Genomic DNA, 25,880 nt, shown 5'->3' with positions numbered 1-25,880 from the left:
AGGAAGGGAAAACGGTTTTTGGGGGTACCTTACTTAAAATACAGTACAGTGGTCCCTCGGTTAACAAACGCCTCGGTTAACGAATTACCTTCCATAAGAATATTCAATTCGGTTAACGAACAAAAATTCGGTTAACGAAATTCTTACGAAAATGTTTCGACATGCTTTGGCTTGCTCACCAGCTAGAAGATTAGTCTGCCAATACAGAAATCAGTTCTAGGGCTTACATTCATTAAAATTGGAGTAAATATAAAAAAGGTTGTACTATTCAATAATTTTCCATGTTATATATTAATTTTTTTAGTAATTTTAACACTTATTTAACATAATTGCAGTACAGGGAACTAGTTTTTGGTGTGCCCACCAGCCACTTCACTCACCCACCAAGGCCTCAGTTTGTATTTCTGTTCAGTGGAGGAAACATCTTGCTTGTGGGTCCCTTGAACACAGAGTGTTTTTATGTTTTTACAGTACAATTATTGGATTATTCTGAAATTTATTTAACATACTGACAATATATAGTACAGTGCAGTGCTGATTTAAAGAAAATAATCTTGAATTACACCTAGTGAACTTAAAATTTTATGGGTGAAATGACGGCATCAAGCATGGGGTGATTTCTCTTCCACCCCCACTTCCTTCCCTTCTCCTCCACCCCCACTTCTAATTCCCATCAATATCATCATCAACCAGGAGCCTTCTACATACACACCTTAAAGTAAGTGTACAGGTACTTTGCTGCATTTTTTTTTTACTTTGTATGTAATTTTCAGTGAGCTGGAAACAATTACCCCAAATCCCATTGAAACAGTGGTTTCGGTTAACGAACGACCTTCTGAAACGAATTGTGTCCGTTAACCGTGGGACCACTGTACCTAGTAATTGTAGTAAAGTGCTTGGTGCCATTTTTGTCAGTTGAGTATGCCAGAGTATGCCAGGAGAAATATAAAGGATCATATACACAGGAGAGGAATCCTGTATACAGTGATCCCTCGGTTAACGAGTTACCTTCCATAAGATTCTTAACTTCGGTTAACGAGTTTTTTACGAGCCGACCTCAACATGTTTTCGCTTGCATTTGGTGGTCCACCAGCTGTAGTATTAGTCCGCCAATACAGTAATCGGTTCTAGGGCTTAAATTCCTTACTATTTTAGTAAATATCAAGAAGTTTATACTATTCAATAATTTTAAAAGTTTTATATTAAATTTTTTAGTCATTTTAACAATTATTGAACATAATTGAAGTATAGGAAGCTAGTTTTTTGCGCGCCATACAGCCTGTCAACACACCATACAGGCGTCAGTCTCTGTGTCTTTTCAGTGGAGGTAACATCTTGCTTCACACTCTTCAACTTAACGCTTTTTTTCTGTGTTTCCAAGCAAATTATTGGTAATTTTGAAATTTATTTTACATATTGACAATATATAACGCAGTGCAGTGTTAATTTAAAGAAAATATTCTTTATTTACAGCTATTAAACTTAAAATATCACATGCTGAGGTTGTTTGAATTCAGTATGGGTCCAAAGAGATCAAGAAAAACGATTTCAATCCAAGTTAAGCAGGAAATTATAAAAAACATGAAGGCATTAGAACAAATGTGTTATGCAAAGAATATGGCATGTCGACCTCTTGCTCACTGCTGGTTGTGCATACAATTTGTGTTGTGCAGTACTGATTATAGTGTGTAATTTTATTGTAAATTAACAATGTTTGTGTGAACACCATACATTACCGCGCATAGCAGTGGACAGTGTTTGTGTACTGTACAATACTGTACTAGGACACAATCAGTAATATTACAGTTAGCACCACCTGCCACAGCAGATGATACAGGACAAAGCAGGCCATTCTGTATCATACCACCATTTGGCCAAACTGCATTACAAGCTCAAAGCAACAGCATTTACTGACGAGTACTGTATACATTTTATTGTTTATTTATTTGGTTGAATACTTTTTGTTTACAGTATTTACAATACATTGTATGTGTATATTGGTGTTTGCACATTTAAATGCAGCTCCATGCAAGATGCGTCGTTTAGATTTGAAATTTTTTTCCTCCAATGCAGAGTGGAAAATTCTGCCTTCACTGTGATTCACAGCTCCATTCATGGTTCGCTCACCTGTATCATACAGAATTTTTTTTTCCTATTTATTTAACCAAACCTTTAGATAAATTATTCAGGGTTATTTGGGTAAAAATGGTGCTTCTAACTTAATTTGAACTGATTTTATACTCCGGTATCAAATTTTTTTTAAATTTTTTTCATAAAAGAATTGAGTCCCCATCATTATATCATGTCAAAATATTTTGTTTAAGAATCTTTTATTGGAACAGCCTTGTAGAGAATTTATTCAGGATCATTATGGTATCAATTTCATCTCTTTAGCACAATTACAACATATGCTGTAAATGAAAGTTTATATTGTACACCTTTTTGCTAGCAACAAATATTTTTGCTTGTGCCCACAGTCTAAATGTAAAGGGAGGATGCATAGTTTAGAGTAGAGATGAGATACATAGTTTAGACTCTTGGGAACTTTCCCTAGCACCCAGAAACATTCCAGGGATGTAGGCTAGTATCTGTCAGGTAAGATGTATAGTTTACTCGGAAACTTTTCCCAATATCTGTACCTGGTAAAATTCCAGGGATGTTGGATTTTTCCGGGTTTGAGAGAGTCGTCTCGTTACCTGGAAATCTCTCGTCGCTGAAAAGAGTTCTGCACCAATTGTTCTGGCTAATAGGGATATCACTGCAGTTAACAAGCAACATTTGGCTTGAGGTAGCAACCCATTATCTACCTTATTTATTATATACAAAATATACAGTACAGATATTCTCCAGTGATTTCTCATACTAGTATATAATTGTGCTCTGGAAGTTAAATATCAATTATGCAGACCAAAATTTAGTGAATATGATACTACAATACGTAAATTACATACTAGATTTTGAATTAAATTTAATGTACTGTATTTTGAGCCCTTGACTTAGAATGTTTATCAAATATATAAAGCCCAATGTCTTTTCGTTATGAATGGCTACAGTGTTGACAAGAAGAGTTGAAATTTAGCATGGGATGAGTATGCAACCTAGAGGTGTCACAAAGGTGGAATTTAAAGGGGTTGGCCCCAGTGGTCAGCCAAACCCCCAAAGTTAGAACCACCACTGTCTCTGATATATAAGCTATGGCCACAGTTTTTAAGATAAGAGAACTTTGATATGCTAACATAAATGGCCTCAAGAATGCTCACAAATGCCAATTTTTTTTAACCCCCCCCCCCGTGCATGACCATAATTTTTAACAATGAGATGAAATTTTGTATGGTTGTTTATTGTATGTACACTTAATTTGACCAAGGGCAGACAAGGGCTATGTGGCTGCACACATTCTGGTTAACTTTACTACATTGAGAGAGAGAGAGAAAGAGAAAAGGACAACACTGGATGCCCCAGTTAGTTCTAAATATAAGAGTACAGTACTATACCACTACAGGTATCATTTTTCATATACTTTAACCATTCCAGTTTTTAATATTTTACAACTACAAATGATCTCAAACCTCTTAATTACTATGGCTATCTTACATTGGGAATAAGATAAGATTGGAAAAGATATTCTTTTGTAAGTGAAATGTAAGTTAATAAGTATGTACACAACTTTCCCAAATCTTCTTATTCCTTCTTCTTATGTGAACTGCCGAGAATCTTGCGCCTCTGAGCAAGCATATGCATGTATAGCATGGGGAAACCTGTTGAGAGAAGACCTCACTAGTATTATATTATTAACAGAAATTGTACATTACAGTACATGTACTGTATATCATAAGTTATTACACTTTATAATACTTAATGTTGAACTTTCATATTAGAGTGAATATAATATTGAAACTGTTTGAATTTAATTTTATGTAATTAGAAAATTTTAGTCAACATAAGTGTTCTTTTAATTAAGAGACAACAGTTTGTCAGCTCCTGCACCTCTAACAAATATTACTGATAATAAAACAAACATGAGAGCTGTGCACAGTACAAAATACTCAGCCACTGGTGATAAAGGTAAGTTACAAGAAAACACCTGATTAACCTCAAAATCAATAGGCTTTTTCCTCCTCTAGTACTGTACTGGATTTGCCGTCTATAACATATACAACATAATACTATCCATAACTGAGTATTTAACTAAATAGTGCAAGTCATACTAAGAAAATCCTCAAAGATCAAGTCAATTATGATCAGAAAAAACAACTTACATGGTATATACAGAAGAACAAAGATGATCAATGCATAGTAGAAATCAAAGCTGAAGTTCAGGGCATTAGGGAATGTGACAGAGTATATCCGTGTGTCAGCCACAATAGGCAAAGCTGTATATACACACAACATCTCTCCTGTTACACCTACAGGGTATAGTATAATAAAGAGGGTGTACCTGAAAATAGACAGATTTTTTTTAGATTATTTAAATGATACCGGTGAAATTTCCCTACATAATGTCCCCCCCCTGCTCAGTATATTTCCTTTTAACATATACAGTACTGTACTCTCATCAGTTGCTTTCATCAAGTCACCCTAACTACTGAGCATCATGTAACTTGTGGTTTTTTGGAGGATGTCCAAACACCTGGTTGCTAGTGTGTCCCTAACCCCATTTTTCTGTCTCCTTGGTCTACTCCTCCCTCCTCTCATCCACCTCTAATTTGTATCCTGCCTCTCCAATTGGGAGAGGCAGGATAAAGTGCATTGAATAATGACACAGTTATTATGGCTGAAACAAATTCATCCTAAGAATATTAAACAGTATTTTCTCAATTTAACAACTAATCAAGCCACCCCTTTCCCTTAAATCAAAATTTCCGGTAAATCGAGCGTGATTCCGTTAAATTTCCACTAAATCAAACTTTCCGTTATTTTTGCTCGATTTAGCAAACTAAATAACTAAATCGAGTGTGATTCCGTTAAATTCCACGCTTGGCGTGTAGGGTTTGTTTACATCCGCTCAGTCTGTGTCCTGCCGCCACCTCTCATGTTGTTCACTGCTACCTCTCGGTCAACTAACTACAGTACCTGTACTGTGCTTAGACATCAAGCCGAAAGTTCTTCAGAAGTCTCAGAAAGGAAGTGGTGTGGGGTAGAAAGTCAAAAGAGTGCAGCTATCAATTGGAAAAAGTTTGGAAATTATAGAAAAATTTGAAAACAAACACCAAACCCCTAGTTTAAGGTAAACCATGAATAATGTTTCCATGTACAGTACATACCATGTTTACTTTTATCCTCTTCGCCACTGATCAGCTCGTTAGCCGCTTGGGCGATCGGTCACGTCCCTGATTACTTTTCCTTTTCATTTATCCTCTTCACCAAAAGATCGGCTCGCTAGCCGCCCGAGCGATCGGTCACGTCTCTGCCACGCACTGTTGGCAAGTACTGGGCATGCACCGGCTCCTGAATGTACCTGAACCCGCTCCAGTGTTGGTCAAGTCTTGTCTTGAAAGAGCTCACACTCGGTGCCGTCACAATACTCTCTGGTAGATTGTTCCAAGAGTTTACAACCCTCACTACGAAAAAGTTTGCCCTCACAGTTTTCTGGACTTGCGACTTCTTCAATCTTGAGCTATGCCCCCTTGTGGGGCGAGCGTCCGCCAGCTCCAAATAAGGACACGACTGAGTAGTGCCCCCTGAGATGCTTATACACCTCAACTAGGTCACCCCTTGCCTGTCTGTAGTATAAGCTAGGCAAGTTCAGGCGCTCCAATCTCTCAGGGTAGCTGAGGTGCCGAAGTGCAGGCACCAGTCTGGTGGCCCTCCTTTGAACGTCTTCAACCAACTGACAGTCCCTAGCATATCTCGGGGACCAGACAGGGTGACAGTACTCCAGATGGGGAAGCACTTCACTCTTGAAGATCGTTACGAGGGACGGACCGTCTAGATATCTGAACAACCTTCTTATAAGACCCAATAATTTATTTGCCTGGTTTACCTTCTTCTCGCAATGGCCCGAGAACTTCAGCTCATTGTCAACATACACATGTGTCTGAGGTGTCTCCATAGGTGTGAGCATATTAATGGAATTCATCTCGATTTAGCGAACTAGTTTACTAAATCGAGAGAAAAATAACGGAAAAAATTCCTTCTGCTAAATCGAGAGTTCATTATATTGAATTCCATTAAATCAAGAGTACAGTATACTATACTCGAAAAGGAATGACACAAATCATCCTAAACTCATTTTGATATGCCTACCACAGTGCAGAACAAAGGACTGAAAAAATACAAAGAAATTGAGAAAATTATCCAATGGCCGAAAAGGAACAAATCAGTGAAAAACTTGACCCCATGGGATTTCAAGATCTCTAAAGTGAGGAGGAATTAGAAAAACACCAAAAGGACGATGCAGGAAATATTTTGTTGGCCAAACTAAAGAAACAAGTTGAAAAATTCTAAAACACTGAGGTATTTCATAAAGTGATGAACTTTCATAATAATGAAAGACTTACTGAAATCTAAGCATGAATTATTTTGTACAGGCAGTTGTAGTAGACATCAACATCATAATTTTTATACACAATCTCATTTTAATCTCTTATAATATGAAGGTACAAACATGTTAATTCATAAAAAAAAGTAAACACATCTGACTCATTTGTGCATGTGAAGCATTAACAGGCTCCAAGCATCATAATAATCTAACAGGAACAACCAAAACAGTGTAGCAAATGTAATTTACCTGAGAAAGGTGAGGGTATATGGAACCTGCTTGAGGATGTTGAGGAAATAGAAGGAATATCGGATGACTTCAGTCACACTCCAGGCAATCAGTAACAGGGGTACCCCTAGGGAAACATTTATGTTAATCTTTAATGGAAATGGAAGCAGCTGTTACTGCAACACCTATTATGTCCAGGGAGAGTTTATTAACACTGTAAACTGCAGTAAGTTCAAAGAGAGACAAAGTTATCATGACTTCAGGCACTGTACTACATTAATTTACTCTACTATGTTTAATGCAAGAGTTATTCTGTCATGAAATCTTTCTTAATTATGTTGTATTATTTGGTGTGTGTAGATTCTGGGAAAATGAAACCACATCGTGTGTTGATGGTTTCTACTGGTTCAAATATCACATTCAACATGGGACATCTGCAGCCACTAACTCCACAGAATGTTGAATTTCTTTGCAACAAAACATGAGGCTGCTGTGAGGAAAACGTAAATGTATCTGGGCGTCATGGTTTCACTCCAGAAAGGTTAAGAGCCTCCTGACCGAGATTATGGCAGACCTGAAGGAATAGCCTGTGGGCCACAGATTCATAACTACTAGCTTACACAAGACTTAACATAAAAACACTGCACTTTTATATCCATACAAACAAAATTGACCTCAATTTACACAATATGTAAGCATGTGGATGCAATCCGATGTATTTATGTACATGAATATGCAACAGAATAAATATTTTGAAGTATCTCAACAATAAAAAATTAACAGCCAATAGTTTTACCTATGCTGTTATGAGTTTCTTCAACAGCGCAGAGAACAGGCCAGAGTACTATGAGGCGAGAAGCCACTTGGGGAAGCACCATCATGACACTAGATGGGACCAGGCCCACAGCAGCATGTACAATCTGCAGAATATTAAAACTGTTACACCTGTTACACAGAGGAGAGTACATCAAAACTGTTAGCATTACACAAGAGAGAGTGTCTATTGCTGGTATGATTATATCAATGCAATAATTTGGAATTTCCTCTTTGAAAATTTTATTAATCAATGTAAGACAGTAGGGGTACTTTACAGAACTACAGTACATGTTATTACAGTTTATTCAAAGAATCTGTTCACTAAAGCTACAGCAGTACAGTACACTGTAAATTAGAAAGTAGGTAAAAGAAACCTTGAAACCAATGATAATCTTAAACAAGTTTTTATCCACCTGAGTCCATTATTTTTGTCAAGGTTCTGCCCTAAAAGTCTGGTGAGGCTGTTCTGTGGCCACCTAAACTTTTTACTTAAACCAAAAAAGTATGTACTGTAGGGTGTCTGGCAGGGAGTGAATTTCTCTGTCCTTCACCCACTTATACAAAACATTAAACTGTATTTTTCACTCTATTTACTGACACGCGTTTAAATGTCTAAAGCAGAATCTTTTATATACTGTACTGTAATGGTAACAAGATTCACAATTACTGTAATACAGGTATAATAGTCATCCCTCCTTGTCATTATATTCTGATAATGGAATGAAGGGTGACTAATGTACTTCCTACCATAAGTTTTCATACTAATTCTTCCACTTTTATATCTAATGACAAATCATAATATGCTAAATAACAAAAAATATTAATCACCAAATTACTGTACAGTACTGTATTTAATTTTTATTGTTCTCAACACACCAATACTTTTCAACTGTGTAAGGGTTTGCTGACAACAACAGTGAAGTCATTTTATTTGGGATCTTCAATGCAACAATCTGCATAAAATATGACCAAACACTAATTTTCACCAACCAAAATTCTTTCATGTTTTTTTTTCAGCATTCACTTACTATAATTCCATTCTTCTGCAAGTAGTGTACACTACTACAGGTGCTGGTGTAATTTTTTGAAATATTAATACAAACTCTCAAATACCTATACTAGACAGTACAGTACAGTATACAGTACCGTAGCCCTGTACCGTACTTAAATTTGGTCCCTCACCTTTATATGGTATATGCATCCATTAACCCTGACTTTTACTGTTGTATGTAAACATAAACAAGAAATAATTATGATTAATTTTCCTTTTAAACAAAACGTACCTACTGTACGGGTATATTTAAAATGATCATGCAGACAATTACCACATGGAGCTTACCTCCAACACAGCAAGCGTCTGAAAGATCTTGAGTACATTACTAGTGCTCTCCCACAGTCCTCTTAAACTTCCTCCTTCGTACACTAAATGATGTACTGTTTGTATTAAAACTATGAGCCACCTGAAATATATAACAAGCTTCTCAATTCATCAATGGCTGTACTGTATTCCCTTCATACTCTTTATCTCTTTGCTGTCATACAAAAAAAATGGTACAGTACTGTATTAGCTTAATAAAATATAATACTGGAACTGTACACTATAATTTTTCATACTCAATCATATGTCTGGAACTTATGAAAACAGTACAGTATTCACAGATGAGTAATGTGCTATCTACTAGAGGTATTTATACTGTGTTAGGTAGACCATAGAGCACAAAGATAATGTACCAATGTAAGAGAAGGGAACAAATACAATGGTGTATATAAACTTTATTGTAATGCTAAGTGTACAGCATAAAGCAAAAGAAAAGGGCTATGATAACAACCAGAAATATACGCACAAACTCTTAAAAGTGGACACTGTCATAGTTGTGCAAATGTGTTTGAAAAGTGGGTATTTCTAAATTAAACCTATCCTAACCTTAGTTGATATGAAAATCAAGCAGCAGAAACATTAGAAGACCTCACCAACCAAACCAAACAAACCTACCTAACCTTCCTAGCCAGACCCCCTGGTATATTAAACAGAAAAAACTTACTATGATATGGTGTAAATTTATGTTTTTTTGTGGACGTGAGCAAGCAGCCACCCATACCAAACTGCTCATACAGAGCATCGGCGTCAATCCAGCCCGGGCAGCGGAGTGTTTTGAAATACATTAATATGATTGGCTGATTGGTAAAATTGTAGTTTTGGCCGATATGCCTTAATAGTTCAGAAATTAGTTTATCCTGTGTATTTTGGTGTGATTTAATCGAATTTGACCGAAACTGCAATAATACTGGCTGTTTACATCCTGGGATAAGACGTCACATTACCGCCGAGGAGACAAAGTAGTGAGAGCATAGGCGCTTAATTATCTATCAAACGAAGCATTTGCACAAGAAATGATTATCATATCAGAACTCCCTGATAAAAATAAAATAAGAAAATTAACATTAAAACCAATCATGCGTCGGCGAGTCAGTCGTCAATATTAACTCAAAAATCCAACTGTCTCCATTAATTTACTAACAATTTTAAGGTTTTTAACACGCAATACATACATCTCACCATTTTGAGCATCTTTAATTCTATACAATTCCCTTGCAAATAAATTATAAAGAACCTAATAGTACGTGACCTTACCAACCAAAGAAACCAAATGGTACCTAACCTTACTTAACGTGGACAGACTAAAGAATAACGTTAACCTTGGTTTCCTTACACATTTATCATCCGGATACCCTTCAAATAAACCATGCCATTAAACAAAAAAAAATCACAATTAGAGTTGTTATAGAGCAAAAGGAAAGTAAACTATTAACTCTAAATTCCAAGACAAGGCCCAATGAGCCAGTATTATACTTACCCAAGACTCAAGAAGACATTATAGAATATGAGATAAATTTCTCCAGGTGAGCTCGAGGCCGATGGTTTTACCTTCCCTGACATCTTACAGGTTTTGTGCCTATAAGAAATTTATGTTGTTTCTCTGGAGAAAAATAATTTATCCTTTTAGATGCTCTAACACGCTTATTTCGTTGAACTTGAAGTATCGATCTCCTTAAGTAACGCACATGAACTGGAGGAGAAAGCGGATCACCTGCCAACAGCTACCTCACCCTATGAAAGTAACTGTAATCTAAGGTGTAAGGTATAAAGCTACTCTAACTGAGTCCCGTGTGCCAGTAGAGCGCATGCTTGGCCACTAGAGGACACTGATCAGTGGCGGGAAGGGCTGCGTCGTCTGTTTATTTTGAAATTTGGGACGCTGAGCCCACAGATGACTGTATCAATTGCTCGCAGCACTGACATGACATGTCATGACATGGCGTGTCATGTTCATGACAAATGAATATGGCGCGAAAAAATCATGGTTCCGAAATTACGCGAAATCTCGCGAGATTATCCGAAATTAAAAACGGTCCTGTATATGGCCTGTAGTACCGTAGTAAGAGGTGGGCATCAATTTCTAGTGGACCCAAGGGATCCCTCCGGAGTGCAGTTATGAACTATTCTAAAATGCGCATTAATGAATAGCAACGCTTGAAATATCTGGCGGTTGTCTTTTGGTATGGGTTATATAGTAGAAAAACGGGAGTTTATTTCCGCCATGCGGAAGCTTACGGTACTCGAAGGCCTCTTAGCTTTTGATGTAAGATAAGTTGGTTAAGGGGGCCAGAAGCTATAAGTGAACCCACCCGTTGAACCACTCAGCGGCCCAGCCTTAATGTTGACTGTCGGGAGTCGGTTCTTCCTAAGTCGTCAATGAATGTGGCAAGAAACATGTTAACCTGTTGCATTACCGTAGTAGCGGGTATCAAATTTTTCATATCCACAGTACTATTTTTATCAACAGCATGAAACTACATAAGGGTTTTAAGAGGGACCTGCAGCCACAGCTCACATCATACATGTAGCTCATCACAGAGGACAAATTTATCGGTGTTATTACAAGTGAAACCTGGGATGCGTATTGGAGAAGATAATGTAAAAAAAAAAATCCCTAAAGTTTCTGTTACTTTTTACAGCGAATAAATATAATAAAACGTAATTTTATAATATGATGTGATTATTAGGGGCACGAATTAACGACAAGAGAGATAGTCGGGATAGAGCCATTAGCACTGTAGCAGCCGACGCAACAGCTGATGAAGTGATGGTGTTGTACAGTGTGTAGGACAAGGAGTCTGGGCACTTCATCCCTTTGCTTTTAACATTATTATAATTCTATTAGCTCCCTGGATTAATTGTAATGTTAGAACACGTAGTTGGAAGGCGAGAGTGAATTTTACGATTTCTCAGTGTTACGAAGGCAAGTATATAATTAAGGAGAAGAATTGAGGTTTATTGAATTCATATTTTTGTGTAGATATGACAAGGATACAATCCACAAGGTAACGTCTGCATATTTAATAAAATATTGTAAAAAGTATTTCAACCGGGTAGCCAACTGCCTAGGGCTAATGTAAAGGTTGATGTTAGGTGAAAATAAATTTGAAGTGAATGATAATGTCTTAAGACTCAAGCTAGGTAAGGTTAAGTTAGGAAATGCGGTTACCGTATGTTTTGACCACCTACTAAAGATATAGAAGTTTTATTTAAGATGTTTAAGCAAACTTTAAGGTAAAATTATCGTTTCGGTCATGCACCTATTTTGAAGTAGGTCAGAATCGTTCAAAACCGGTCAAAAACCACCGGAAAAACATAATTTCAACCAAACCTAACCTAACCTAAACTTAAAATCCTAAAATTTGCTGCATGTTCAAAATGATAACAATACCAACTTTTATTGGTTTGAAGAAAAGTAGACAGTATTTGTAGGATAGTTACCTACTTGATTAGTTGTGAAATTTTTCTCGGTTAATATTGGCGATTTACCTGCGTATGCGTTACTTGTTTCGCTGTTTATTTTCTTATGCTATTTTTTCAGTGAGTTCTGATATGAGAATCATTTCTTGTGCAACTGCTTTGTTTGGTAGATAATTGGGTGCCTAGGTGGGCACTACTTTGTCATCTCAGCGGTAATGTGGCGGTGACGTTTCATGCAAGGATGTAAACAGCCAATCATATTGACATATTTCAAAACACTCCGCTGCCCGGGCCTGATCAACTCTGATGCTCAGTGTATGGTTATGTGGTAATATGAGAATGGGATTAATGATTTTTTGAAGGGCATCTCTTTTGTAATACAGTGCATTAAATAAAAAAGTGGTTATTTGTCTGGTCATGGACCTTTACAGTATTTATTTCTGCTATTTGTCTGGCATTCATTCCGGATTGGTCAAGATTGATGATGCTCATCGTGGTAGCTGAGGGGGTCCGACTAATTACCCAAATGTACCAAGGTGTAGCCAAATATAGCCGGAATGAAGTCAAATAATGGTCCTAGATGAATAAATCGGACTGCCAATCACTTCTCGACTAGTATTTGGTGTCAGAAAGTCACAAAAAATTGGAAAACTTACTTTAATCCGAGTTAATAGATCGCGTGCATGTACCGATGGAGCGAGGAATTACCCAAATGTACCCAAATGTAGTCGCAATGAAGTCAAATAATGGTCCTAGATGAATAAATCGGACTGCCAATCACTTCTCGACTAGTATTTGGTGTCACAAAATCACAAAAAATTGGTAAACTTAATTTAATCTGAGTTAATAGATCGAGTGCATGTACCTAACCTAACCTAACCTAACCTCGACTAGTATTTGGTGTCACAAAGTGACAAAAAATTGGTAAACTTAATTTAATCTGAGTTAATAGATGAAGTGCATGTACCTAACCTAATCTAATCTAACCTAACCTAACACAACACAACTCAGATTAAATTAAGTTTACCAATTTTTTTTTTTACTTTATGACACCAAATAATAATCGAGAAGTGATTCACAGCCCGAATTACGCTTGTATGACCATCATTTGACTTCATTGCGGCTACATTTGGGTACATTTGGGTAATTCCTCGCTCCGTCGGTACATGCACGCGATCTATTAACTCAGATTAAAGTAAGTTTTCCTATTTTTTGTGACTTTCTGACACCAAATACTCGTCGAGAAGTGATTAGCAGTCCGATTTATTCATGAAGGACCATTATTTGACTTCATTGCGACTATATTTGGGTACATTTGGGTACTTAGTCGGACCGTAGCTGAGGTGTCGAAGTGCAGGCACCAGTCTGGTGGATGAGATTAAGTTAAGTATGGTTACCGGGTAGGACAGTTGGAAAAATTACCTTGGTTCTTGAAAATATTTGCAATGGTATAATGGTTAAGTATCAGTATCTTCAGTTTTCTTATTTTATAGGTTTATATTATATTTCCTTTATTTCTAAGATGCTTTAGAGTTTTTTAATGGTTTTCTACAACTTTTATTGTTTCATTACATGTAACAGAGGCAACATGCCATCTCACAGGCCATCCCATTCCCGGTTTTCCCCCTATCATAGTGAGTCAAGGTATAGCTTAACTGAATTCGTCAAGTGTGAAAGGGTGTCAAATATTTTTCCGCTAATGTGAATTCACATTAAATGAATTAACACTAAACGAGGGATACCTGTACTGTACAGTATACAGTTGTACCCCACTTAACGCTGTCAATAGAACCCAGAGGGTCCCGCGTTAAGTGAAATCCGCGTTAAGTGAACAACAGAACATATGGGATTAATTCCAATAGAAACCAGCCCGACCCCCAAACTCCACTTTTTGAAGACACATAACTATGTTGTAGTAAAAATAACATCTTAATTTTATGATGGTACATGCACACAATTAATACTTAAGAGAAATAGAGAAATACAGTCGCCAAGTTAATGTCCATTCAAATAATGGACTCAACTCCCTCCCCCTCTTCTCACACTACACTGCTGGCTCTTCCCTCTCTGAGAAATTTTTTGGGGGAAAACCACTAAATTTTAATAAATAATACCTCAAACTAAAGTTAGGATAATACAATTGACATTGCTGGATTCCTTGTAAGACCAGGAATATTTTGAATATAAATGTCATATATTTTGCACAAAAGATAACATATTTACTAGAGAAAACATTTTATCTAAAATTTGTATGTCTAATGCAAAATATATGATGTTTATATTCAAAATGATCACCAAATTATAAGAATTCCAGCAATGTAAATTATATTCTGGCCGGGTAATTTGTATGAATTTTATGAGCTAAAACAAATATCTTCAGTTAATAAAAAAAAAAATATTCTTCAGGACACTATCTGTCAATCAAAGTACCCCACCTTGCCTCCCCCCTCTTCCAACCGTGCGGTCAGTCCCAACCCTCCCCCCACCCCCCACCAATCTCCCTTCAAAAGAAGAGTGGGTGAAAAAAATAAATTTTAACATTTTGTATTAAATAATACCTCAGATTAAAGTTAGGATAATATAATTGACATTGCTGGATTCCTTGTAAGACCAGGAATATTTTGAATATAAATGTCATATATTTTGCACAAAAGATAACATATTTACTAGAGAAAACATTTTATCTAAAATTTGTATGTCTAATGCAAAATATATGATGTTTATATTCAAAATGATCATCAAATTATAAGAATTCCAGCAATGTAAATTATATTCTGACCAGGTAATTTGTATGAATTTTATGAGCTAAAACAAATATCTTCAGTTAATAAAAAAAAAAATATTCTTCACGGGGTAACAGATGGTCGGTCGGTCCCTCCCCCCCCCCACCCCCCACCAACCGTCCCAAGGAGATGTGTGGGAAAACCACTAAATTTTAATAAATAATACCTCAAACTAAAGTTAGGATAATATAATTGACATTGCTGGATTCCTTGTAAGACCAGGAATATTTTGAATATAAATGTCATATATTTTGCACAAAAGATAACATATTTACTAGAGAAAACATTTTATCTAAAATTTGTATGTCTAATGCAAAATATATGATGTTTATATTCAAAATGATCACCAAATTATAAGAATTCCAGCAATGTAAATTATATTCTGGCCGGGTAATTTGTATGAATTTTATGAGCTAAAACAGGCATTCAGGCAGGGTGGTGGGTGGGGCAAATCTAAAAATAGCGTCTCGAGCCGGACACTCACCGCTTATATGTGGAAAAAATCCGTGTTAAGTGGAAGTTCAGCTCTGGCGAGGCACCGCGTATATGAAAAAACGTGTTAAGTGAAACCGCGTTAGGCGGGGTAATACTGTACTTATTACTTCTCATGTCAGCTCCATACTACCAAGAAGTTTTATTTTTATTATTTTTTTATTTTTATTTATTAATTTTTTTATTTTTTTATTTTTATATATACTGTACAGGGATTAACCCACCTGGGCACAGGACACTGACCCACATCAGGGCCTGGGGGCGAAAATGTAATTTTAATAATTTCAAAAATTCATAAATTTTATAAAAAAATACAGAAATAAAAATAATAAAATAATAGTAATAATAATAAAGAACCATAAAGATACAAAAATGAAAAAAGAAAAGAAAGATAAAGAGCGAGAAACAATATACTGTACGTATGTTGTGTTGTCAAAGTAATAGAAACAATTGAGACCCTGCAATTGTGTGTAAATGAGGCAGAAAGTTAGACCAGCAACCTGGGACTTGGTCACAATTTTTATGATGCCATATGGCAGCAGGGTCTACCATTAGACAGCACATTATGCTTCCAATATCTTGCTGTAGACTCTCTTTATTTAATTCATTATTAAGAAAAGGGTCCAGATAATGTGAAGATATCAACTTTATTTTGAGTGACCTGAACAAGAAAGAATTTGACATCTTGGTTGATACTACTGTAGTACTGTATATTTGGTACCTTGTCCATTTTCTGCTCTTGGGGTAATGTGATACATAAGGTGCTAAATTGTTAAGTAGATAATTCTTTAGTATTTCCAGTACAGTACAGCCATACAGTGTTGCAGGGGTTGTAATAGAGTTTAATGAGGAAATCTTCTTGTAACCTAATACAGTACATAAGATACAGTGCAGTACTGTATAAGAAGCATGGCAGTCGAGTTGACACAGCACTCGCCTCCTTTTCCAGGGTGTTCGGTAGTTCAGTTTCTGGGCAATCCCAGTTCGGCCAGCTGTAAATGGGTACCTAAGTTTACAACTTGAGGAAGTGTATGCGGTCAAGTGCAGTACCGACCATGCTGTCTCCTTGTGGACTGAAGACTTAATATACAGTGCAGTGTGCTGTATCTACACTGCCCCTAATGGGTCCCACTTTCGCTTTCACAGTATTGTAGTACAGTGTATTTTAGGCCTGTGGGTAATACTGTATTGTACTGTACTGTGGAATACCATTGCGGGCAAACCAGAAACCGTAGGAAGTTTCTCCATAGAAGATGAACTCTTTCTTATCTCAAAGAACTCCAATGAAATGATGATGTGTAATTTTTATTATACTGTACTTGTATAAGTACAGTAATATCTCCCTTAGCCGAATCCTTCAAACCCGGAACTCTCCGATAGCCGGAATTGAAATTTTCTCTGAAAATTGTTCCCAAAGCCGGAATTTTCTGGAAAATTCCGGCTTTGGGAACGATTTTTCGAGGGACACATTTTCCGGAAAATTCCGAAAACAAATTACCCGATAACCGGGGATGAGAGAGTTTTTTCCGGGTTAGAGAGATGAAAATCAGGCGCAATTTCTGGAACTTCCGAGAAAATTTTTCTGTTACCCAGAAAATTCCGGGGTTGAGGGATATTTTTGTGGGTTCGAGAGATGATGCAATGGGCAATTTCTGGAACTTCCGAGAACATTTTTCCGTTATCCAAAAAATTTCGGAAAATTCCAGGGATGAGAGACTTTTTCCAGCTTTGAGAGAGTTGTCTCATTACCCGGAAATCTCTCATTCCCGGAAGTGCTCTGCACCAATTGTTCTGTGTGGTAAATAAAACACTTGGTTGCCACATCCAAGCTTTACTTGACTCATTTCACCACATATCTGAAATAACACAAAAGCAAATGTTGTAACAATTCAAAGAGGAAACAACAATGAACATAATATAACATAGTGGTTTTATCCTAATACTGTAATGAAATAACTGCTTACACAAAATACATAGTCAGATCAACCGAGATCAGATGATAGCAAGTACTGTACGTGAAGTGCAATAAATGCCGCAAGTATACAGTAAACTAAATAAACTAAAATGATACTTACAAACAATAACAAAATAATATTACAGTATTTTCCGTAATTATTTGCTAAAAATATCACATTCTGGCTAATGGCGATATCACTATACAGTCAACCCTCACTTTACGCGGTTAATGTAACCCACAGGGTACCGCGTAAAGTGAATAACATAACATATGGGATTAAATGAAATAGAGACCAGCTGACCCCGAAACTCCACTTTTTCCAACACAATACCTATGTTCTAGTAAAAATAACATCTTAATTTTATGATGGTACATGCACACAATTAATACTTAAGAGAAATACAGTCGCCAAGTTAATGTCCATTCAAATAATGGACACGACTCCCTCCCCCTCTTCTCACACTACACTGCTGGCTCTTCCCTCTTGAGAAATTTTTGGGGGAAAACCAGGTATAGTAATAAATAATACCTCAAACTAAAGTTAGGATAATATAATTGACATTGCTGGATTCCTTGTAAGACCAGGAATATTTTGAATATAAATGTCATATATTTTTCACAAAAGATAACATATTTACTCAGAGCAATCATTTCATCTAAAATTTGTATGTCTAATGCAAAATCTATGATGTTTATATTCAAAATGATCATCAAATTGTAAGAATTCCAGCAATGTAAATTATATTCTGGCCGGGTAATTTGTATGAATTTTATGAGCTAAAACAAATATCTTCAGTTGATAAAAAAAAAAAATATTCTTCAAGACACTATCTGTCAATCAAAGTACCCCACCTTGCCTCCCCCCCTCTTCCATCCAGCCAGATGGTCAGTCCGTCCCAACCCTCCCCCCAACCTCCCACCAACCCTCCCTTCAAGAGAAAGAGTGGGTGAAAAAACTAGATTTTAACATTAAGTATTAAATAATACCTCAGATTAAAGTTAGGATAATATAATTGACATTGCTGGATTCCTTGTAAGACCAGGAATATTTTGAATATAAATGTCATATATTTTGCACAAAAGATAACATATTTACTCAGAGTGAACATTATATCTAAAAATTTTATGTCTAATGCAAAATATATGATGTTTATATTCAAAATGATCATCAAATTGTAAGAATTCCAGCAATGTAAATTATATTCTGGCCAGGTAATTTGTATGAATTTTATGAGCTAAAATAAAAATCTTCAGTTAATAAAAAAAAAAATATTCTTCACACGGTAACAGATGGTCGGTCGCCGGTCCCTCCCTCCCCCCCACCCCCCACCAACCGTCCCTACTACATAAATGTGTGGGAATACCAGACTGTTTACCTTTTTAGTAATAAATAATAAATCAGACTAAAGTTAGGATAATACAATTGACATTGCTGGATTCCTTGTAAGACCAGGAATATTTTGAATATAAATATCATATATTTTGCACAAAAGATAACATATTTACTCAAGAGTAAACATTATATCTATAATTTGTATGTCTAATGCAAAATCTATGATGTTTATATTCAAAATGACCATCAAATTGTAAGAATTCCAGCAATGTAAATTATACTCTGGCCGGATAATTTGTATGAATTTTATGAGCTAAATAAAAAAATTATACTTCACCCGTGTAAAGGGGTACACCCACCGCGGAATGTGAGCATCCTGGGTTCTGGCAGGGCACCGCGTAGACGTAGAAACGCGGAATGTGGGACCGCGTAAAGTGAGGGTTGACTGTACTGTACTATAATATTTTTCGTCGTCAACACAAATTTATGTCCACCTGATGACACGATTTGTTTTGTTGACATGACCATTTGACAAAAAGGAATGCCAAAAACTTAACAGCTACTACTACGTTATATACTGTATAGCTATGATTTTTCAGAGATAAGATGAAACTATCTTAGGTTAGATTGGGTATGTTAGGGTAGGTTGGTTCATCCTATTTCTGATATACAGTACTGTATCATGTAATGTAGCAGTCTCGAGGAAGCATTCATGTGTATGAAGGGCTGTTCAGGAGAACATCACCAAAATAATACATTATCATACCATATTCATTGACTATTAAATATATGTTAAATTTATTTATTTTATTGTACAGTATTTTGTTTTTCTTTTGTAGCTGTTAAGTAAAAATATAGCTGTGCAAAGAATGATTGACAATACTGTATACTGTAGGAACAAACATACTCAGGAATTACTAAAGGCAGTACTATACTGTAATGTAGTTTTATATTATAATAAGCATGAGTTTCAAAGTGCAGTACTGTACAGGATTTAGCACCAAATATAGAATTAGAGAATCAATTCAACTGTGTTTTTCTTTTGCAGTATGAAGTGAACTTGTACTGGTCGCTGGCAACTATCTCAACTTTAGTAATGGTAAGCTAGTAATATTTAAAAAATTAGAGTATAGAACATATAGTTACTGTAAATATAGACTCAACTGAAATTATTGAATGTAAAATTTCTTTTCATTACACACTATATCTTAAAAGCTTAGTTTGATCAAGTTTTCTTAACCCTTAAACTGTGTCTGTGAGAAAACCTGACTACCACTGAGTGTGTGTAAAAAAAAAAAAGGAGAAAAGAGTCTTAAAGAAATATCAAATTCCATTGTCTTTTTGGGATACTACTCCCACAGCCCAGCTGGACCAGAAATTACTGGGAACTCATTGTGTGTAATCAAGTAAGAAAGATGAGCTCCACTGGTGTGTTAACTTAACAGTGACATAGCTATGGAGCTTATCAAGCAGTTGCTGGTGTAGAACCATTTTGATTGCATTCATGAAATCCGTATGGCTACTATCTAAGATCTGACCTTTGTGTGCCATGGTGCTTTATGTGCCAACCTTCTCACTCTGTGGAGAATGGCTTATTTGACATAGATTGAGAACATTCTTTAAGCATGTATACAGTACTGTAGTTTTATGCCTCTTACAGGGCTTGAGTGTTGTGGAACAGGACCACAGCAGCGGTCTGCCACCTTCGTTGGGAGCTGTTCTACCAAAACAGTCAGCTGACAAACCAGCTTTTACGATGCCAGATCCAGCGAGTACCTCCCAAGCCCTGGCTAGGGTCACTCCTCTTGCTGATGATGGTAGGGAGTTTGTGTGTGGTTGGGGAGCAGCATTCATCAACATAACGGTCACATTTCCAATGAACAAACTCATGTTTCGGCAGGTATGGCAAATGGAATTGTGTCGGCAAGTTTTTGTTGGTTTTGTAGGAATACTAAGTTTCATAATTACCAAAGCCATATGAAGATGAATTTTTAATGTGATTTATATTTTTGTTTTATTTTTCAATACAGTGAACCCTCACTTTACGCGGTCAATTGAACCCACGGCGGCCCGCGTAAAGTGAACAACATAACATATGGGATTAATTGAAATAGAGACCGGGCCGACCCCCAAACTCCACTTTTTCAGACACAATACCTATGTTGTAGTAAAAATTACTAATTAATTTTATGATGGTATGCACACACAATTAATAATTAAGAGAAATATCAATAATATTAGGTTTTTTAACACTTACATTAGTAGAAAAGATGGCTGGGCACACGGGGATAGGGGGTTGGTTCCGAGGCAGAGGGCAGATTATTGGCCCTCACCTGTATCACTTGTATCAATTGTATCACTATCCACCACAGAGGCTTGCACGGCCTCTTTGTCAAACCCCTCAAAGTCCATATAAGTCCATATCCTCACTATCATTATCACTATCACTGACTTGGTCCGGCTGTGGTGGGTGGCGGGTGAAGAACTCGGTAATGTTTTGATGACTGGGCGACCTTGTGCGCACCCTGTTCGCGCCGCTCTCCGCGTAAAAGGGTACACACACCGCGGAAAGTGAGCATTCTGTGTTCGGCAGGGTACCGCGTAAACGTAGAAACGCGTAAAGTGGGACCGCGTAAAGCGAGGGTTGACTGTACTGTATTTAGTTTTTAATTTATTTAAAAAACTTGTTGATGATAAATTTTATTCTGTAGTCCATTCTGCAAGCTGTATTATGTGGCACTAATTTTATGTATAGAACAGGGTAGCTTGTTTACCTGTATGCTAATACTGTGGCATGTATTACAGTGACCCCTCGGTTAACGAACTCAATCCGTTCCAGAAGGTCGTTCGTTAACCGAAAAGTTCGTTAACCGAAACCATTGTTTCAATGGGTTTTTGGGTAATTGGTTCCAGCTCACCGAAAATTTCCTAAATTCAACAAAAATGGTAGAAAAGTTCACTTACTTTGAGGTGTGTATGTAGAAGGCTCCTGGATGATGATGATGATGATGGGAATTACAATGGGGTGGAGGAGAAGGAAGAAGAGAAGGCATTGGGGTGGAAGAGAAGTCACCCCATGGCACCATTTCACCCATAAAATTTTAGTTCTCTTGGTGTATTTCAAGATTATTTTCTTTAAATCAACACTGTACTGCATTATATATTGTCACTATGTAAAATATATTTCAAAATGACCAATAATTTGCTTGGAAACACAGAAAAAAGCGTTTAGTTGAAGAGAGTCTCAAGCAAGATGTTACCTCCAGTGAAAACAGAGAGACTAACGCCTGTTTGCTGTGTTAAGAAGCTGGATGCTGCGCTTTAAACTAGTCACTTTACCTTCAATTGTGTTCAATAATTGTTAAAATGACTAAAAAATTGAATACTAAACTTTTAAAATTATTGAATAGTATAAACTTCTTGATATTTACTAAAATAGTTAGGAATTTAAGCCCTAGAACCGATTAATGTATTGGCGGACTGATACTAAAGCTGGTTGCCCGGCCAGTGCAAGCGAAAACATGTTGAGGTCGGTTCGTAAGAAATTCGTTAACCGAATTGAAGATCTTTATGGAAGGCAGTTCGTTAACCGAAATTTCGTTAACCGAGGCGTTCGTTAAACGAGGGGTCACTGTATTATCATTGGAGTTTGATAAAGGGTTATATAATTTTAATTTGAAATTTGCTGTAGTTCTCTCCCTTTATATTGAGGTCCCGGAAAACTGTGATTATAGCTCTTAAATTCCATTTCATTATTAAGCAGTATTTTTATATAAACCCCTCCAAGGTATATGTTTTCAAATGATTACTGGGGTACAGGGTATTTAAAAAAAAATGCCCCTACCATCTTCATTTCCCAACTGTAGTGTATCATATTAGAGATATGGAAGACTATTTTGTTGTAACAGTAAAATATTTTCCTAAGTACAGTACAGTAAACTCAAATTAAAGGCAGGTGTAGAGGGGGAAGACAGAGGAACCTACAAAAATGTGCTGAGTGGCCATTATTCTGATGTGAAAGTGGATCACTTAGGAATGACTGCCCATTAGGGACAATGTATATACAGGACACTGTACAGTACAGTATGTACAGTATAGTAAGCTTTCAGTACTGAAGGAGACAGCATGGCTGGCACTGCACTTGGCTGCCTTCACTTCCCCAGCTTGTAAAGTTAGGTATCCATTTACTACTGAGTGGACTGGGATTGAACCAGTGATCCAAGGGACAGGAGGCTCTTGCTGTATCCAGTATGCTGCTGCACCTCATTCTGATGTAAGGATATGGGAAGGAGGAAGATGGAGAATGGAAAAATGCTTAAAGAAATACTGTACGGTACTGGGATGAACAGGAATACGGATGCTGGGAGAAAAAAGTGAGAGGGATAGTCGAGTTTACCCCATGGGTGGTTGTGTAGGTCCTGTGACCATGTGAGGAGATTTCTTGGGGTCACTTTGATATTGGGAGGTGTTGCATCTGCTGCAGAGTTGGGTGTATGTGTGAGATTTGTTAATTTTTTTATTTAAATTTTTAAGGTCTTCTTCTCTGTGTTAATCCAAATTATTGTTATTATACTCTATATATATAGCATACAATGTATTTTATGGGATGTAGTGTATTTTACAGAATGCAAAAAAAAAAATCTGCCAGGTAATTAAATATTAACAAAAGAACACACACTGTATATTCCCTCTGCAGATGCTTCATGGAATATCAACGGCCAGTGCAGTGAAGCAACTCAAGCGAGAAGGTTTAAAGAATTTGTATCGAGGAATTCTCCCACCTCTGTGTCAGAAGACCATCTCAACATCTATCATGTTTGGGATGTTCGACCAGTATGGAAAGCTGTTGAAATATTACCAACCTCAGTTGTCAGATGGTATACAGTATACTGTATTCATATTTTCAATGTTAATTTTGTACTATGAAGTAAAACTTCTCTAAGGGGCAACAGTTGGTATATGAAGTATTACAGCTATGTGAGATTTTATGGTCATATGAATTTTTTCTGAGTGACTATTTTTGTCCCAAATACTGATTTTTAACTCTAAAAATTTGAATTGATTATTGTAACATATTTTCAAGGCTGATTTGAAGCTCATTGACCTTTAATCATAGATTTCAAACATGATTTATTAATTTTTTGTAATTGTTTGTAAAGATATAAAAATATTTCATAGTACAGTACTGTATTCACCAGAAATTGTAAATCTACTAATAGTTGTGGGTGAATCAGACTGTAGTATTTACTGTATGGCATGACACATGAGCTGCCTTTCCATAGCTTGTTAGAAACTATGTAGGTTTCTGGCCTCTACAACCAAAAGACTATGTGTTGGCATAATGAATTTGTGCACTCATTACTGCAGCACTATCGCAGTACAGGGTATAGTTACGCACTAGTATTATCACAGAAGATTTAAAGCACAGTGGGCATAGTAGGTAACTGCTGCACAATCCTTTGTTGAAACTCCAGCAAAGTACAGTATACAGTAGTTAACAATTATGTAAATACAGTTATAATTGTGCTGAAGATCACATCATTTGGGTCAATTTGATAGAACTGTACATTTCTATCAAATTTCCCCGAATGATAATGATATGTTCTTCAGCACGATTATAACAAGGGCTCAGAGCACTCGTTGTTTTGATACAAGCTGCGAGAAACAAAATGTGGTGAAGAGGGGCATAGGTGGGGACGTGATTCATGATGAACCACAGTCAAGCTGCAAAACCTCGCATAGTTATAACACCTGTTTTGTTCTTTTCTCTGAACTGCTGTCAAAAAATTATATACCTTATAAAAATTTCACCCAAGAGAGATTGGCTAAAAGAAAGTTTATGTACTATTTTTTTCCTCGTGTGTGTGCAATAGAGAGAGGTAGTATTCTATTACTCCAAGGTTCCTCAGCTGTAACAGTATTAGAGGAAAGCTCTGTTTTCATGTCCCTTTTTTTTGTGTGTGTATCAGTGGAGAATCCTCTGAGCATGCTTACTGCTCAGTGCTTTTTGTTTGTTTATTCATCTTAAATACAGTATAGTCTTCATTTACTCGGTCAATTGAGCCTGTGGAGGTCCGCGTAAAACGAGAAACGCGTAAACGAAATAACAGAACATATTGGATTAATTGAAATAGAGACTGGGCTGACCCCCACACTACACTTCTTCTGACACAATACCTACGTTGTAGTAAAAATAACATCTTAATTTTATGATGGTATGCACACACAATTAATATTTACGAGAAATACAGTCGCCGGTTAATGTCCATTCAAATAACGGACTCGACTCTTCCCTTCCGCCCCCCCCCTCTCTTCCCACGCTCGCTGGCTCTCCTCCCTCCCTGAGAAATGTTTGGGTGAAAACACTAGGCTTTTAGGTTTAGTAATAAATAATACCTCAGACTATAGTTAGGATAATATAATTGACATTGTTGGATTCCTTGCAAGACTGAGAATAATTTGAATATAAACGTCATATATTTTGCACAGAAGATAAAATTTTTGCTCTCTCTAATAAAATTCTTAAATTAGATCTAAAATTTGTATGTCTAATGCAAATTTTAGCTCGTTTATATTCAAATTAATCACTATCTTATAAGAATTCCAGCAATGTAAATTATATTCTGGCTGGGTAATTTCTATGAATTTTATGAGCTAAAAACAAATATCTTCAATAAATGAAGAAATTATACTTCACCCAGACACAATACGTTACGAAACGTTGTAGTAAAAATAACATCTTAATTTTATGATGGTATGCACACACAATTAATATTTAAGAGAAATCAATAATATTAGGTTTTTTAACACTTACTTAGTAGAAGAGATGGCTGGGTACACAGGGTTTGGGGTTGGTTCTGAGGCAGAGGGCAGATTATAGGCCCTCACCTGTATCACTTGTATCACATGTATCACTATCCACCACAGAGGCTTGCAGGGCCCCTTTGTCAAACCCCTCAGAGTCCATATTCTCACTATCACTGACTTGGGCT

General features: G+C 36.5%; 2 protein-coding genes across 3 annotated transcripts in view; one reads left to right on the top strand and one right to left on the bottom strand.

The window, feature by feature from the left end:
* Positions 1 to 2,777: 2,777 nt before the first annotated feature.
* LOC121861518 (very-long-chain (3R)-3-hydroxyacyl-CoA dehydratase hpo-8-like) lies at positions 2,778 to 10,760 on the bottom strand. The gene is made up of 6 exons (XM_042359330.1): positions 10,381 to 10,760; positions 8,865 to 8,985; positions 7,506 to 7,629; positions 6,731 to 6,836; positions 4,260 to 4,438; positions 2,778 to 3,758 (listed from the first exon to the last, which is right to left on the bottom strand). The coding sequence occupies exons 1-6, from the start codon at positions 10,461 to 10,463 to the stop codon at positions 3,682 to 3,684; spliced, it is 690 nt and encodes a 229-aa protein (XP_042215264.1). The 5' UTR covers positions 10,464 to 10,760; the 3' UTR covers positions 2,778 to 3,681.
* An 829-nt stretch (positions 10,761 to 11,589) lies between these two features.
* LOC121861517 (mitochondrial nicotinamide adenine dinucleotide transporter SLC25A51-like) overlaps positions 11,590 to 25,880 on the top strand; it is a 31,604-nt gene continuing 17,313 nt past the window's right edge. Inside the window, exons 1-4 of one of the 2 annotated variants that reach the window (XM_042359327.1) lie at positions 11,590 to 11,826; positions 19,937 to 19,987; positions 20,549 to 20,788; positions 23,585 to 23,765. In XM_042359327.1, coding sequence (XP_042215261.1) covers positions 19,985 to 19,987; positions 20,549 to 20,788; positions 23,585 to 23,765 — 424 coding nt within the window. In that variant the 5' untranslated portion in view covers positions 11,590 to 11,826; positions 19,937 to 19,984. Of the gene's footprint in view, positions 11,827 to 19,936; positions 19,988 to 20,548; positions 20,789 to 23,584; positions 23,766 to 25,880 lie in introns of those variants that run through there. The other variant, XM_042359328.1, reaches the window with a different exon arrangement.

Source organism: Homarus americanus, unplaced genomic scaffold (assembly GCF_018991925.1).
Source record: "Homarus americanus isolate GMGI-L3 unplaced genomic scaffold, GMGI_Hamer_2.0 scaffold24260, whole genome shotgun sequence".
Lineage (NCBI taxonomy): Eukaryota > Metazoa > Arthropoda > Malacostraca > Decapoda > Nephropidae > Homarus > Homarus americanus.
This window is presented reverse-complemented; position numbering and strand designations above follow the sequence as displayed.

Excerpts from the sequence above, each read along its gene's own strand:
- LOC121861518 (XM_042359330.1), bottom strand. The coding sequence starts at position 10,463 with ATGTCAGGGAAGGTAAAACCATCGGCCTCGAGCTCACCTGGAGAAATT. Across the intron at positions 8,986-10,380 it reads AATGTCTTCTTGAGTCTTGG|GTGGCTCATAGTTTTAATAC; the intron begins GTAAGTATAATA and ends TATATATTTCAG. Across the intron at positions 3,759-4,259 it reads TGTTCTTCTGTATATACCAT|GTTTCCCCATGCTATACATG; the intron begins GTAAGTTGTTTT and ends TTCTCTCAACAG.